This window comes from Lycorma delicatula, chromosome 13, assembly GCF_047948215.1.
Source record: "Lycorma delicatula isolate Av1 chromosome 13, ASM4794821v1, whole genome shotgun sequence".
Classification (NCBI taxonomy): Eukaryota; Metazoa; Arthropoda; class Insecta; order Hemiptera; family Fulgoridae; genus Lycorma; species Lycorma delicatula.
Genome location: NC_134467.1, coordinates 40,553,821 through 40,571,364, shown reverse-complemented (window position 1 = coordinate 40,571,364; position 17,544 = coordinate 40,553,821). Strand labels below are relative to the sequence as shown.

Genomic DNA, 17,544 nt, shown 5'->3' with positions numbered 1-17,544 from the left:
AAACGAATTAGTATTACATAAAAAGAACGAACAGGATATAAATTTAAACATTTATCTGGGGTTAAATTTTTACAAGATTACTGATTTTCAATAACTACATCGGTTCCTTCAGACGAATTTCTGGGATTTTGTAAATGAAATCACATCGTTTACTAAAAATCAATATTAATTTTTAAAAAATTAATAAATATAATAATATTCTGTGACTAGCCGGTCAGAGCTCACTTCCATTGCTCTTTCTGCCTGTCAAGGCCCTCCGCCCCTGGACCACGCTTTATTCGTTATTCTCATGATTATAAAAATTATATTAATAAGTTACTATTAAAACCTGAAAGGATCTCTTTCCTGAAACGTTTTCCTCGTTATTGAAATAATACACTCCTACTGTGGACGCAGGTACAACTGAAGCGATCTCGTCAGTGTTGACCGAGAATCACTCATTTAAGCAATTACAGGACTGAGATAATGAAATAGTACTGAATAATTAATAAAAATAAATAATCAACATAAATATTAGCTAAATATGCTATGTCAAGATAATATTAATAAAAAAAAAAATTAAATATTTTACTTATAAGCATTAAAAAACAAAATCAATCATTTTACATCATTGTTTTCCTGTTACCATGGTAACAAAGATTTAATGAATTAAATATCTTTAGTATCTTAAACCCCATTAACAACATCGCTATAATACAAATTGGAAATAATAACCAAACAGATTTAAGGAACAAATCGGCAAAGTTTAATTAAAATCGATCCAGTGGTATTTCGTAATGCGCTCACAGGGTCAAACCGAGTTATCATTTTATTATACAGAGTGTCCCATATAAATCGGAACCCAACCTTATATTGGTAGGTATTGAAATAATAAAAAGGCATGTGTAAATATAAATGTAATTTTTATTATTACCATCCATTACCTTACATTTAGAGTAAATGTTGGAAGTTGCCGCCATCTTCTTGAATACAAGCTTCAATTCTTTTTACAGCGTTTCTTGCAACTTTTTTCAAAGTTTGTGGTTGGATATTTAATTCACCTTGTTCAATATTGACTTTCAATCGTTCAAGTGTTAGTGGTTTGTTTCTGTAGGCTTTTTCTTTCAGGTAACCCCATAGAAAAAAATCCGCCGCAGTCAAATCTGGAGATCTTGATGGCCACAAGCCTCGACCGATAACACGATTACCAAAGAATTCCTCGACGAAATCAGAAGTTGAACCTGCGTAGTGCGATGTCGCACCGTCATGTTGTAGCCGGCATTGTCTGTCTTCCTCATCCAAGAGTACGATGAACTGAAATAAAATATCCTGATATCGTTCTGCATTAATGGTGTACTCGAAAAAAATAGGACCGATTATTTTCTTCCGCGATATCGCGCACCACACGCCCGACTTCTGCGGGTGTAATTGTTTTTCGTGATAAACGTGGGGATTTTCAGCGTTCCAAATTCTACTTTTTTGGCTGTTTAGGTAGCCGACCAAATGAAACCGTGCTTCATCAATGAAAAATAACGAATCCATAATATTAATTCCCTCATGCAGAAATCGACGGAACCGTTGACAATATTGTAGCCGTTTTTCTTTGTCGGGTTCAAGAAGTCGATGAACCGTTTGAATGCGATAAGGTCGTAATTGTAATTGTTTGGTCGCCCGATGAACAATCGATTTAGACAAATTAATTTCAGCAGACAAACGTCTGATCGATTTATTTGGCTAGGCGAGTAATCGGTCTTTGATTTCAGCGACTGTATCTGTATTCAACACCGACGCAGATCTTTTGTGTTAATTGTTATTAACAGAACCGATCTCTCTAAATTTTGCGACTAAACTTAATAGTGATGTTTTGTTAGGAGCCGGTTTATCTGGGTACTTATGGCGAAACAAATCGGTCAAATCGGTCTAAATGAAAACACGTTCATCTAGCGAAAACACCATCTTGTCTCTAGCAATACACTGAATGTTACGATTGCATTGTTGTTACTATCTGTAGTGTTCTACTGCGATGTTCAGATATTGGTCCTGTCCATTTCAGTAACGAGTAGGGGGAGTAAGCTTGACTTTTGAAATTTCATGGATGAGTGATTGATGGGTTGCGTTTTATATGGGACATCCTTTATGTTTAGATTTTTAAATCAGTACACGTAAATATATAAACAGAATAACTAAAAAAAACTCATACTAAAAATAATAAAAAGAGTAACTAAAGAAAATCTCGCAAATAGTAAAAAAATGTTCTTTCGTGACATCGATATCAATTAGTAGAGAATGTTAAAAAATTATCAAATGTACGTGTATTCCGATTAAATAAAAAAAAGACGTTGCCGTTTTTAAGGATACACTAAAATTTTCACTAATCTATTCAATTTTTCTGTATAATAATTTTCAAATCACAAATTGTTTACTACAAAGTATATTCATAGAGGTCTGCTTAACGTAAATTTTTCCAATTCCACGACTGAATTGTGACAAGTTTAATAACTGGTTGATCGATAACAATAGATAAATCTTTTTCTTTTTTAACCAGCAAAACCACCGTTAGATATTGCTTAAGAGGAAGAGATGAATTATTTGTAGCGCGTGCAAAAATTCCGTGCCTGACCGAAATTCGAACCCTGGATCGCCGGATGAAAAGCCCGACGCTACCATTTGCGCCAAAGAGAATCGATAAATCTGAATAATATATTCAAGATAGGTAAACGTAATTAAATGGAGTATGAAAACTATGTCATTATAAATTCATTTTATTGCTAAAAATGTATTTAAGTTCAATCGTGAAAATAATGGTTTCATGCCGAATAAAATTTGTACACGCAAAATTTTTTATTATTTAAAAATTTAACAAGCCCTTAAGAATTTTTATTACGTATCTGAATGATCGAGTTCAGTTACTTTCAATAGATTTAATTACTGATAATAGGAAATCCTACCAGTTTAATTTGCCTCAAAGTCACTGAAAATGAATCGTATTGCTTGGCTATTTGAGATAAACTGCTTCTATTTGAATAGTTGCCTTCTGATATTAACGTACGGAATAATGCCTTTACCAGAGATGTCGACTTCAATAAGTGTGGGCATTATTTTAATCAATGGTAACACATTGTGCCCTTTTCACTTTGAATCTAAGGTCACAATTTCCCACTTGGTTACATTTTGTGGGTAAAGACGCTTATTGCATACTTACCCCTCGTTCCAATAAAATTCAAAAAAACTTTCTTTTGGAAATCTATTTTTAAATTTGTGATCACTGTAATATTATTCCAAATCAATGAAAAGTAATCAGATATCGAACTAGCAGTTGTTTGATAGAAATGAAAAATTGATTTAGTTTGGCGGAAGTACTAGTTTTATTTGTAATCTAACCGGCTACCCGTTTGGCTAGGGACTTGGTTGGGCGCTTGCATCGCCAAGATAGGCATTTCGACATCTAGTCCCGACTAGTTTAGCTATTAGTTTTCAGAATAGAAGAAATCGGCAGGATAAAATTTTCGTATTTGCGAACAACACTTTTTTAATGGATAAGAGAATAGAATTTTCATATTTTCAGTAGACTCAAATAAATAAATATTTGATATTACAGTTTAGTTTGAAATGTAGTTAAGGAAAATAAGTCTTTTGAATAATTTGATTTTAGAGATAGATTTTCAGATTTAAAAAAAAAATTAGAGTTCAAATACAGAGATAGAAGAACAATTGCTAACATGTACAGGAACCAAACAGCAACAATAACAATTGAAGAACATAAGAAAGAAGCCGTAATAAGAAAGAGAGTCCGACAAGGATGTTCCCTATCTCCGTTACTTTTTAATCTTTACATGGAACTAGCAGTTAATGATGTTAAAGAACAATTTAGATTCGGAGCAACAGTACAAGGTGAAAATATAAAGATGCTACGATTTGCTGATGATATAGTAATTCTAGCTGAGAGTAAAAAGGATTTAGAAGAAACAATGAACGGCATAGATGAAGTTCTACGCAAGAACTATCGCGTGAAAATAAACAAGAACAAAACAAAAGTAATAAAATGTAGTAGAAATAACAAAGATGGACCACTGAATGTGAAAATAGGAGGGGAAAAGATTATGGAGGTAGAAGAATTTTGTTATTTGGGAAGTAGAATTACTAAAGATGGACGAAGCAGGAGCGATATAAAATGCCGAATAGCACAAGCTAAACGAGCCTTCAGTAAGAAATATAATTTGTTTACATCAAAAATTAATTTAAATGTCAGGAAAAGATTTTTGAAAGTGTATGTTTGGAGTGTTGCTATATATGGAAGTGAAACTTGGACGATCGGAGTATCTGAGAAGAAAAGATTAGAAGCTTTTGAAATGCGGTGCTATTGGAGAATGTTAAAAATCAGATGGGTGGATAAAGTGACAAATGAAGAGGTATTGCGGCAAATAGATAAAGAAAGAAGCATTTGAAAAAATATAGTTAAAAGAAGAGACAGACTTATAGGCCACATACTAAGGAATCCTGGAATAGTCGCTTTAATATTGGAAGGACAGGTAGAAGGAAAAAATTGTGTAGGCAGGCCACGTTTGGAATATGTAAAACAAATTATTAGGGATGTAGGATGTAGAGGGTATACTGAAATGAAACGACTAGCACTAGATAGGGAATCTTGGAGAGCTGCATCAAACCAGTCAAATGACTGAAGACAAAAAAAAGAGATAGAAAAGGGGAACGCGTTTCCGCTAAAGGATCAGCGAGTTAGTTGAGACAGCCACAAATTAAAGTACATGACCGAAATTGCAAGAAGCCTTAAACAAAGGCGGCAGTAAAGGGGAAATAACACACTGATGGAAATACTTGTCCAGACATTTGCATCTTTGGCATCGTGACAGATGCAAGATTGATGACTGTGGTAGCTAATCAGGTTTGACAGTCGAAAAGATGATCTTTCATAAAGTAAGTTATAGCTAGGAACTGAGTGGGTAAACTGACGACGGGGATTTTCACAAGGTGGATGTGTTGCTTTACGGGGGTCAGGATGACCAATCATCGCAGCACTGAAAACGCAACTCAGAATTCTTTTTTTAATATTTTACTAGTTGCATCTTTCTAGTATAGGTTAGAATTTCTGTTTTATAAATATTCTACGGTGGACATTATTAATTGATCGCTAATGAAACTTATTAAAATCCTGTTTACGGGTCAAATATTCAGAGTACACTCACCCTTCCGTGTATCCGATAATGTATTATAGAATTTTAATTCTAATTTTTGTTAAATGAATTTAATTATTTGTATTTTTGTACGACACGAGTCCGTAACCTTTGTTCCGATTTTATTAATAAGTACGGTGTAAAAAGGACCGAAATCATGAAAATTATCACAATTTATCAATTTTAGATATTTACTGGTGTAACTGAAGTAAAATATAAGAATATAAATTCAGATTGAACCTTATCTAAGGGCTGAGATCCAAAACATTAAACTAAAGTTCTGGTAGCTAAGTAAATTGTGCGTATCGCTTTGTTGTTACACGGTAAAGCTAAGAATGAATAAACAGAAATACAAATGCGATGTAGTACTTCCTACAGCGTCTAAAGTATGATTGACACTGCTTATGGTATAGTTAACGGGAGAATGAACTGGGTGGACAGGACGTTTCAGTCGCCTGTCGAGATCAGTCAACATCTGCGGGTCAAATGAACTCTCTATGCTTTGACAAATAATCTTAACGTTACGTTTAATTTTACTTACCTTTATTAATATAACGAATGATATATACATTCCTCCATTCACTCACTTTTTCCGTGTGATCCATGTCTTTACTGCATCAATATATCTTTGATAGTTTATAAATATATCTTTCATTGTTTCCCAATGTTCTCCTTCTGTTATTATGTTACCGGGAGTCATAGCAGAACGTACGGTTGGTTCAATTTTATTCCACCTTTCTAGTTCATATTTTACAAAATTATCAATACAGTCCAAACAATTTAAATTCAATCCATTTGCACCAATATGATTTCGAAAAATCGTGTAACTTAGACGATCATCTTCATAAGGATGTTTTATTTTATCAAAATCCGTAATACTTACTGCAAAATAAAAAAATAATATATATGTATTTATAAAGAAGTACAATAACATATAAAATTTTAAACGAGACAAAATCCTTAATCAATTCAGTGGTAAGTAACTTAGAATAAAGAGCCGATAAGGGAAAAACTAAAAATATTTTATTCATCTGTAAATTCTTCTTATTTTTTGACAGAAAATAATATTGATATAACGGGGATTATGCGATCCGATCATATTTGATGCTAATAAGACTGTAATAAACTTTTTTTTTACATAGGGGAAAAATTAGAAATTCCATTTTCCTTTTCAATATAACCTGAAATAGTTATTATCAATGACTTTTAAGCAAGATACGAGAATTTTCATTTCTTTTAATAGTGAAAATGTTTTTTAAATAAACGATCAGATTTTTTGTCATCTCGTCGTTTTTGCAGTATTTTCGGGAGCCGTATTTTGAATAAATAACAATAAATGAAAAAGTAAACTTTGACGGCATCTAGGAGATAGATTCAATGACGACACACCCACCTTAGATAGGCCCTGCTACAGGAGAAACAATCTGTTTCCTAAAAAGAGCTGTTTGTGAACACATAGTGATATATCCTATCGATCACAGCAAGTAACATATTTGACTTCATTCGGAGAATGATTAATTAGATTTATTTCTGAATTTCTTACTTTTACAGATTCACATGTTTAAAGTGGCCATTGTAGAGGAACCTAACAATGAATTCATCGTTCGATACCGGCAGAAAATTTTCTTTTCTAGAAAATGCTTTCCATTATTCATATATAGTCTTCCATTTTCATAGTACATTTAACGTTCTTCAGTATTGTTTTTAGCGTTTGTCCTGGTGTTATGTATACTCTGGAATAGAGTTTTACCTTCCATATCTAGCATTCTGCGCTTCGTCCTTTTCACCAGTAAACCAGTAAATTGCATATAGTTTATCTTAACTGAACAGATTTCCTCTTACTCGAGCCTAAAAAAGTATGAGATTCACTTTTTTAGGCAACTTTAATTTCGAAGAATTAAAAAGACTACGCCTTTAAACTACAAAACATATTAAAAATATGAAATGATGAAAATTTACTAAAGAGAAACAAACAGTAAACAGGGAGTTTTTAAATCATTTATCGGAAGGATCAAATCTGAGATGCACTTATAGAATAATTTAGTTGGGAATTCAGAATTTTGTATACTAAGGAAAAATCTTTCCTCGTATGCTCGTGGATTCAGTTCAAATATACGAAATTTTAAGAAGACATGGTCTTAAGATGATATTATAGGGTGTTGTAAAATTATTTGAAAGATTTACTTTTTTCTAGAAGAACTGTTACAATCTTTTCGCACGTTAAGAATAAGAAAACCAGTAGTTAGTTTTCAGTAAGACTAGATTACAAAGAATTATAAAATATTGAATATCCAAGTATTTCCTGTGTTACCCAAAAATCTGGTCGCTTAACACTCGTTAAACCCCACTGAAATGTTTTTATGATTATGACGGTAAATCTCCTTTCGATATTTGATACAGCCGAATTCTTTTTTGCTTCAACTATTTCCATGCTTGTACCGGCGTTGTTTGGATTTGTATATTAGTTCAACTTTCCTTTATAATATTACTGGGGTAAATATTTCAATTATTCCTTCTTTTTTTTTGTGATTCCTAATATAAATATTTGCCTTTTTCCTGACGTTTTAATGATTTGTTTTTAATTAATTTATGTTATTTTTTTGTTATTTATATAAAAACAGCCGTTAAATACAAATCAACACTTTAGAAAAACGAAATAGAATTTTAAACAGATTTAACGCCTTACGTGAAAATCATCCGTTTACAACCACAACAAATGATTTTTAAATAATGCGTTAATCATGTTTTACTTTTTCAATTCCAAACTAAATCATTGTTTAAATATTAAAATTCAGCTACATTTGAAGGTAACGACTTTATACCTGCATACGTTACGAAAAATTTGATTAATTCGATGATTATGCATAATTACCCTTAAATATGATCAATCACCTCCAATTTTTGAGAATTTTATATATATATATATATATATATATATATATATATATATATACATATAATTCTCTATATATAATTATATATCTATAATTTGCAAATTAATGTAAGTCATGTATGTCATATATATATATATATATATGATGTATACATTAATTTGCCGAGATTAGCTTTCGTAGGTTCTGTTTGTTTAGATTATGATTATCTAACAAAACATAACCCGCTTCACTTCGCTCGCTTACCTCAACTAATAAACAGTAATGTTTTGATTATTTAAATAATAAATTCGGTAATTACTACTTATAGTCAAGTTGTTATTTTAATATGTAAAATATGTTAATATGAAGATTATGTAAAGTGACCGGTATGTTTATTAAATACTCCAAAATTGGTTTATGATTAATCAAATTCATCCGTTTTTACGCATAAACACCAAAATTAATCAAAATTACCATAACGTATATATTAATTAACGGCTTCTGTAGGTAAATTAAGAAGAAATTTCTGGTCGATTGGATAATAGTAATATGCTTAATAAAAGAAAACAGTTATACAAAAAGAATACTTACATTTTACTCTAGTAAATGAACTCATCATGCATTTTTCAACATCGATCGGGTTATTTTGTTGAAGTGATGTTTTGTAACGTGTTGTATAAATCGCAAAAAATGACTTTCTGGTATCAGTCGGCATCCCTTTATCACATAAATTTTTCCAATTTCCGAATCTTGACTTAAATAATTCCATGTCAGATTTAAATTTGTTAACAGTTTCTATCTTATTATTCGCATTTGATAAAATTTCAATTAAATCTAATTGTAGATTAATTTCAGCAAATATACAAAGATAACAGCTTATCTGTGTATGATATAATTTCGATCCGTTAAATAAGTCAGTAATATTTTCTTTTACTGTGTTATAATATTTCTCACAATCGGATTTGTCGATATCAATTTGATATGTAGCTGAAAGCAAACAAAATACATTAATAAATTAATTTCGCTATGAAAAAACTATTAGATTCTACGATTTTAACTACCATCAACCCGAGTTTGCCGAGAAAAATATGCAACTAACTGGCTAATGACGGTTTGACCCTCTAGAGATTATAATTTAGGTGGAAAATTAAATGAAACAATAGAGTATGTAAGCGTGCAAAAAAGAGTTGTGTAAAATATTATTCTATCAAAATAAAAATATGATATACGGAACATATGGTGTTCTGATTAACAAATTATAATCGAAATTAAATAAAATCAATGCATCGTAATCAAAAGTAATCATTCAACGTTCCATAAAAATCGATTAAACTAAACCGTAGGTATTAAAATAATTAAAAAAAATGACAAAGAACAAAGAACAACTAAAGAAAATTCAGCTTATTATTTCTCACTATTAAATGAAATTTACTAAATACAAAACCAATGGTTAATTTTAATGTAATGAAATCATCGAATTACAAGGAATAGAGTTTGAATAAAGAAACGAAAAAAAACATTTTATGGGAGTTAGAGTAAGATGAAAATGAGAAAATATATTTTATAACTAAGAGAAATCAAATTAAGCGAAGAAGTCATTTTCCCTTAGATAAAATTCAAAAATATAAAGTCTTTTCCTCAATCCCAACCAAAACTAAACCCTTATATATAAGAGTATACGATTTACGTGTACGGCCGTAATGGCCGTATATATAAATCATAATACGGTTACTCTGAAACACAAAGAAATAAGTAAAGCCATCATAGATCCTTCCACATAGTTTCAGTGCTAAAACTGTTTTTTTTTTATAATAAGGAAGTCATAATCAAGACCTGCAGAAATCGAGAATGGATTGGACTAGTTTGCTTTATATACAAAGAACAATTTGTAATTATATAGTTGAGAAATTAAAAATAATATATTTTTTATATTATGTAAGTAACAATATTCTGGTAGCCTGTTTCCCGTTCTTGAAATATCTTTCTGTCTTTTTGACGGCTTGGATGAACTGATATACACTTCATACGGGAATCACGTAAGCATAATACATATATAAAAAATATATTAAGGCGTAGTTATGTATTGCGATGTTTGAAGGCAAAACAGTACGGTTTAATTTTCTTATAAGATTATTACATCAATTTTTTCATCCGAACAGAATTTACCATCGTATAAAACACCCAGAAATTTCGGAGTACATGGAACAGAAATTCTATCGTTATCATTAACGAAATTTTTACTCGTGGGATCAGTAATGTTATGTCTATCTGAAAAGCACAATGCATCGGTTTTATTTGTGCCAATCTGGTTCTTTTCTGAAAATTTTTACTTCTTGAATAGATCTTTAAAATATTTCAATTTTCATTGTTACTTGTTGCAGTAATTCCATTTTCATGTAAAAAGCAACCGAACAAAAACAACCCATTTAAACAATACTGATGTGATATATTTAGTGCAATTAATTATAATTATTAACACTATTTGTGCAAAACAATATTTACATCTAATATATTTATAACAATTTTTGAAAGTGTCCATGATCGTCAGCAATCTTTGAATATATATGAAGAAGACAGGAAAGTCAACTTTTGAAGCGTACATCTTCCGATTTCTCGTAATTGATTTATATTGGCTTTCAGTTCTTTAATTGTATGTGGATTATGTTTGAATACACAACAATCAGATATCCCCACAAAACTAATCTTATTTTCTTTGTGAAAATTTCACCTTAGGTAAATAAAAGTAATGAAATGTAGTAGAAATAACAAAGATGGACCACTGAATGTGAAAATAGGAGGAGAAAAGATTATGGAGGTAGAAGAATTTTGTTATTTGGGAAGTAGAATTACCAAAGATGGACGAAGCAGGAGCGATATAAAATGCCGAATAGCACAAGCGAAACGAGCCGTCAGTAAGAAATATAATTTGTTTACATCAAAAATTAATTTAAATGTCAGGAAAAGATTTTTGAAAGTATAAGTTTGGAGTGTAGCTTATAAAAAAGTGTAGCATATAAAGTATTATATGGAAGGGAAACTTGGACAATCGGAGTATCTGAGAAGAAAAGATTAGAAGCTTTTGAAATGTGGTGATATAGAAGAATGTTAAAAATCAGATGGGTGGATAAAGTGACAAATGAAGAGGTATTGCGACAAATAGATGAAGAAAGAAGCATTTGGAAAAATATAGTTCAAAGAATAGACAGACTTATAGGCCACATACTAAGGCATCCTGGAATAGTCGCTTTAATATTGGGAGGACAGGTAGAAGGAAAAAATTGTGTAGGCAAGCCACGTTTGGAATATGTAAAAGAAATTGTTAGGGATGTAGGATGTAGAGGGTATACTGAAATGAAACGACTAGCACTAGATAGGGAATCTTGGAGAGCTGCATCAAACCAGTCAAATGACTGAAGACAAAAAAAAATGAAAATTTCTCCTTAGGTAAATAAATAAATACTACATCTATTTTGAAAGACAATGTAGAGATCAAATGTTTTTATAACAGATATTGAAATATCCACCATTTTCAACATTACAAGCCATTTCATATTTCGTGTAACCGTCCCAAGTGTAACTCTTCTAATTCCCCGTAATTCTTGAATTATGTTGGTTTTCAGTTCTTCACTGGTGTGTGGATTATGTTTCAATACATCACTTTTTAGATATCCAAGACAAAAAAAACTGCAGGAGAAGTATCGGGTGACCTAGCTGACCATAAGTCGATATTTCTCTTTATCAAAAGGTTCATCGTTGCTCTTTCCGTATTCCATATTACGCCCTCTTTTTGAAAGAACAAATTCTCGTTTAATTATACATCTTCAATAAATTGGTTATCAATTTTATGGTAGAGATCTGCAGTAAGGGTGTTTTCATAGAATATGGGGCCAATTATTCTTCACCTGGTAATTGGATATCACTCACCAATTTTCTGTACGTTTACTGATCGTATATAGATGATGAGACGATTTTTAGAACACCATTAGTCATCGTTCCAACAATTATATATTCAAATTAAACCAAGCGTCATCTACAAAAAGTATATCATCGAACAGTTTAATGCTCCCGTTAACAAATCGATAAACTACTGACAGTAGTAGAGACTAGCAGCATAATCAACCTGGTGTGATTCATTTGATACATGAATTCGATACGGCGTAAATTAAGTAGACGGATAGCATTAAAAAACTATACAGATATTCATTTTTGTTGCGCAACTTTTCGAAATGATTTTAAAAGTGAGTTTTAAAAGTAAGTTTAATTCAGCGTACACCCAAGGGTTATCCACAGTGATACTTGGGAATATGCCAAAGAAGATGCTCACGATCGCTTGCGAATATACCATCGTGTATCAACTGAGTACAAGGTTCTCTTATCATTTCTTATCAGTCACTGTGTCTGGTTTAACTAGCGTCTAGGGAGCTTAACATCATATATGCACCGGCTTTAAAACACATGCGCACGATGCCTAAGGGAAAGCAAAACTCTCTGTCTTTGGAGGGAAGATGCCGCAGAATGTTCCACCTGAAACCGTTATCTTCTTATGCAAGTGTTTTAAAGCCGACGAATTTATGATGTTTAGCTTTAAAAACGCTAGTGTCGGGTTTCACGTTTTGAATACAACATTTTTTAACATATTTAAAGTTCTTCCAAGTATTAAACTAGTTTTTAAACGGGTCATAATACCATTTACTGAAAAAGTAAAAATCAATCATCTTTCGATTGTACTTCAAGTACAGTTACGGAAAAAACAACTAATAATCACCTTCGTCGACTTTAAAAGGGCCTATGATTGTATACACCGAACGTCCATGCTGAATATTCTGAGAAACCTGGGCCTTCACCCTAAACTCGTAAACATGATAAAATTAACTTTAACCAATACCCAGTCCAGAGTGAAATTCAGAGCTGAACTCTCTCAACCCTTCTACATAAAAACTGGATTGAGGCAAGGAGACGGCCTCTCACCACTCCTTTTTAACTGCGCCCTCGAATTTGTCATGAGAAAATGGTATGAAATAAATCCCAAAAATATAAAAATGGGTACTAAGAAAAACTCCATCACACTAAATTGCCTAGGATTTGCAGATGACCTCGCTCTTTTACCAAATAATATTCAAGAAGCCAAAACACAAATCATGAGCCTTCAAAACCTAGCACAAAAGATAGGGCTTCATATCTCTTTCGAAAAAACTGAACTAATGGCCATAGATCCTCTGGTAATAGAGCACATTACGGTAAACAATCATAAAATTAAAATAGTAAAACAATTTAAATATCTAGGGGAAATAATAACTTATAATTTAAATGAAAAAGTGACATGGCAAAACAGGACAAATAAAATGATTAAATCCCAAAAATTAACTCGGTCAACATATAACAAAAAATGCCTTTCTGCTAAAACAAAACTTAAACATTATAAAACTGTAGTACAGCCAGAAGTCACCTACGGAAGCGAGACCCTTTTCAAAATCACTCAGAAAAACCGAATCGAAAAAATTCTGAAAATAGAGAGGAAAATTGTCAGAAAGTGTATCAATAAAAAACACCAAAAAGAAGGCCAATGGTGGATTGTGCCAAATGAGGTGGTGTATCGAGAAATAGAGCCTGTTACTGATACTATGCGGAAAAAAAGAATCTCTTTCTTCGGTCATCTCATAAGGACACCGGAAACAAGACTGTCAAGAAATTTCATTGAAAAGCTCTGGTTCCAAAAGCTAGAAGTAGGATGGATCAAAGAAATTAGAGAAGATATGAAAGAATTGGGAATTTCCCTGACCGACCTACAGAATAAAACTGGAAAAATTACAAAGCTAAAAGATAAAAGTATTGGATTTAAACAAAAGACAGACAAACGACAAAATACAACGAAGAGGGTGTTTACGGATGAAGAAAAGAAAGCAAGATCTGAACGGATGAAGAAAAACTGGGCAGCTCGGAAGAGTAAAATAACACGCTTTTCTCAGAAAAGATCCAACTAAAATTGACTTAAGTGGTCCCATGTTGGCCGTAAAAGCATATTAATAATAATAATAATAATAATATATATATATATATATATTTATATTATATTACATGAGGTAAAATTAATAATTATTTGTGTCTTTGGGGTCCGCAATTAAAATCGTTCTGAGTTCGCTCGTCTAGAATTATGTAGAAGAAAATAATAATTGTTCCGTTCCTTAGATATTGTGTTACGGGATTAAAGGTTTTCTTTACTACTGTTTAAATTTTTGTAATATAAATTAGAATTATTTACCTTCATTATAGTAAACGACACAAAGTAATATTATTAACAACAATTTAATGTAAACCATTTTCTGTTCGTTGAAAAATCTAAAAAAAAAAAACAAAAAAACAGACGTTTTATATTTTATTTTTGTTTTCATATTCTTTTTATTTTTATATAACTGTAGCATAAATTAAACTACGATACGTATCCTTATAGATTTACCGTTTCTGCGAAAAAAATAAAGCGTTTCGGTTTAAAGTATAAACTGCCGCTAAACAACCGCACAAAACCACATTAATCGTAATAAATAATTATAAACAGCATGATATTTTAAGTCAAATAAATAATAAATATTTTGTTAATATAGATATTATTAATTAATTCAATAAAGCAGGTAATTTTAATAGATGATAGTTTTACAGAATTACATAAATAAAAATATAAATGTTCGTTTGTTCAAAAACTTAAATCTCTGAAAGTTCTTCAACAATTGGTTTGAAATTTTGACACAACGTTGCATTCGAATACGCGCGTGCTTTTACATACCTACTATTTATATACCTAAGCTAATACTTCTGAAAAAGGTAAAATCATGCTTTTTTTTAAAAAAACAGTGCTATCTGTAAGACGTAAAGGCAAAAAAAAAAAATAGTAACCGGGAAGAAGGTAAAAAGAGAAGAAGGAAAAATGGGAAAGAAAAAATAGGGAAAACAAGGAAAACGAAATGGAAAGGAGGAAGAGAAAAAAGAAAAGCGGAAAGGTGGGAAAAGGAAATGGTAAAGAGAAATAATAGAAGGAGAAATGGGGGAATGAAAGGGGGATGAAGAGGGAAAACGTGGGAAAGGAATATGGTAAAAATGAAAATTGGGAAATTTAAAAGGGTTGAATGGGTTAAATTTTGTGAAGTTGCGTAATGTTCATTTTGTTAATGTTTTATCAAACTTCCAGTTGTGTTAATTTATATATATATTTATACACTCAATTCTAGCAATATCGAAGCATTGTTTGGTTTACTAGAAACGAATAAAAATTTGAATAATTTTTTTACTGAATTAATGTCTTTTTTAATTTTTTTACTCATTTAATGAATAATTTTTACTGAATTCAGGTTTTCGGAAAAAATTCAAAAATCTATTTTTAATCCTTTTAAGTCGGAATTTCAAAAAAATTATTTTAACTCTTCGAAATTGGAAATTCAAATAATCTAGAAATTGGGTTTTAGACATAATCAATCATTCTATTCTAACCCAGCTCACACAAAGATAGACATTCACAGTTCACAATTCATTAATTCAATTCATTAAAGTTTGTGCTTCTACCGGAAAATCTCAATTAGTAAATATATTTACTTTTGTTCCAAATTTTTCAAGACGAAATATATCTAAAAACCTTCTCAAAAATGACAAGAAACTGGGGTAAAAATTAGGTTGCTATTGATCATGTAGGTTTTCTTTTTATCCGGAACAAAAAAAAACATCTTTCTCTTAAATAATAGTATAGATTAATTGAACGGATAACTGTAAAATCCTAATATGTCCTAAAGTTTTGGGCATCCCAAATTTTTAGATATTAATGCATTCATTTTTGGCAAGGCTCAACAGAATTGTTTACAAACTTCAAAAAAAAACATTAGATTTAGATAAAATGAATTTGAATAATTTGTCACCCGTTAAAAAACAGAATGCTGTTGTTTATCAAATATCTATACGGGTTTTATAATTGTATTTACTTTTAGTAATTATTGTTATATATGTATCGTATTGTAAAATACTTAATTGAGAAATACCTGAGCCTGCAACTCAGCAGCCGCCGGATATTTTATTGGGAAATTAGGAGTATTGTTTCTGGAAATATATTAATTCTAATAATTGTCTTAGGGTAATTTCTGTCTTTTGCACAATTATTGTTCGTCTCTTTGTAGTACTCGATCCGTTGTATATAAAGTTTATTGGAAGACATATCCAATATTAATTATTATTAATATATAACTATATATATCTATTTTAGTAAAATTTAGAAGTATAATAAATTAAAAGTAATTTTTTAATAATATATATTTTTATGAATAGACATAACTTATAAATATATATTCTATATACAAAAAAAAATCCTTTCCAACTCATCACAGGAAGGTGCACAATTAGATGTTACAGCAGCCCTGAATACAAAATTTCAACATTCTACGGCTAATTGGTTTTTAATTATACGAGATACACCCAGTCATGCGAGATATACGTCAGTACATACGTTCTGACGTCACACCGAAACTATTCAAAATGGATATAGGGATGGTCAAAACACATATTTCCGTTGAATTCTGAAAACCTAAATTTTTCCGATCGCAATACTTCTTTTACTTCGTATAAAGAAGTAAAATAAGAAGTCATTTTGCTTTCAAAGAAATACTTCGCAATTTAGGAAATAAAATATCGTTTGATAAAACTAAGGAATAATAAAAAATTTAAGATTAAAATATTGACGTGTCAGCCATTTTAATTTTTTTACTCTTGTGTATATTCCGCTTAACTTTGTATGTATGTATATATATATGTATATATAAAAGTATATTTATTCGTTTCAATTTACATCAAACATTAAAAAATAATAAGATATAAATTAAATAATAATAAATCATGTTAACTTAAATATTAAATTATTATGAAATAAAAACTTATTTTATTATTGCAATAATATTAATAAATTTTGTAAATTAAATATGTTGAATATTAGCAGTAACATAATAAAAATAATAATTACCTGAACTCTAATACACTTCAGTAGTAAGCCGGAGCAAATCGTAAATTAATCATTGCAGCACCTCCTTTTATACCAAATGTTGTGAAAATAAAGTGTTTCTTACGTAAAAGATAAATACATATGTATTTACTTTACCTGCATTAAAAATTGCAAACAGACGTATGATGAAACCAACATTTAAATTTCGCAATATTGTGCAATTTAAAAAAAAATAGTTTTTCTTATTATTAAAAAAAACCTCAAATATTTTATTATACTCAATTGTTACACACAGAAAAGAAAACTTAGTATTTGCTTCAACAATCCCTTTACGGAAAATTTTCAATTTTTTTCCATTTCTAATCCGCATGGACAAACTTCGAGCTTATATTGTTACATCATCGAAAAAACAATTTTTTCTTCCCTTACATTATCTATCCCATTCATTCTTATGAATGCGAAGGAAATAAAGTCAGTTGAAGTAAAAGTTAGGGTGGCTTCCTTTGACATTATTGGTGAACCGAATTAAGGTTTG

The 17,544-nt window shown here is 30.6% G+C and overlaps 1 protein-coding gene across 6 annotated transcripts in view; it reads right to left on the bottom strand.

The window, feature by feature from the left end:
• Positions 1-17,081, bottom strand: part of LOC142333630 (uncharacterized) — a 29,313-nt gene extending 12,232 nt beyond the window's left edge. For 3 of the 6 annotated variants that reach the window (XR_012758645.1, XR_012758646.1, XR_012758644.1), the window contains exons 1-3: positions 17,031-17,081; positions 14,301-14,377; positions 8,633-9,028 (exon numbers count right to left, since the gene is read on the bottom strand). Coding sequence is in view for 3 of the 6 variants with exons in the window: in XM_075380976.1 (XP_075237091.1) it covers positions 5,752-6,050; positions 8,633-9,028; positions 14,301-14,358 (753 nt within the window). In the remaining 3 variants the exon portion in view is untranslated. Of the gene's footprint in view, positions 1-5,709; positions 6,051-8,632; positions 9,029-14,300; positions 14,378-17,030 lie in introns of all 6 variants that reach the window. The other 3 variants (XM_075380976.1, XM_075380975.1, XM_075380974.1) reach the window with 2 other exon arrangements.
• Between the last annotated feature and the right edge of the window lie 463 nt (positions 17,082-17,544).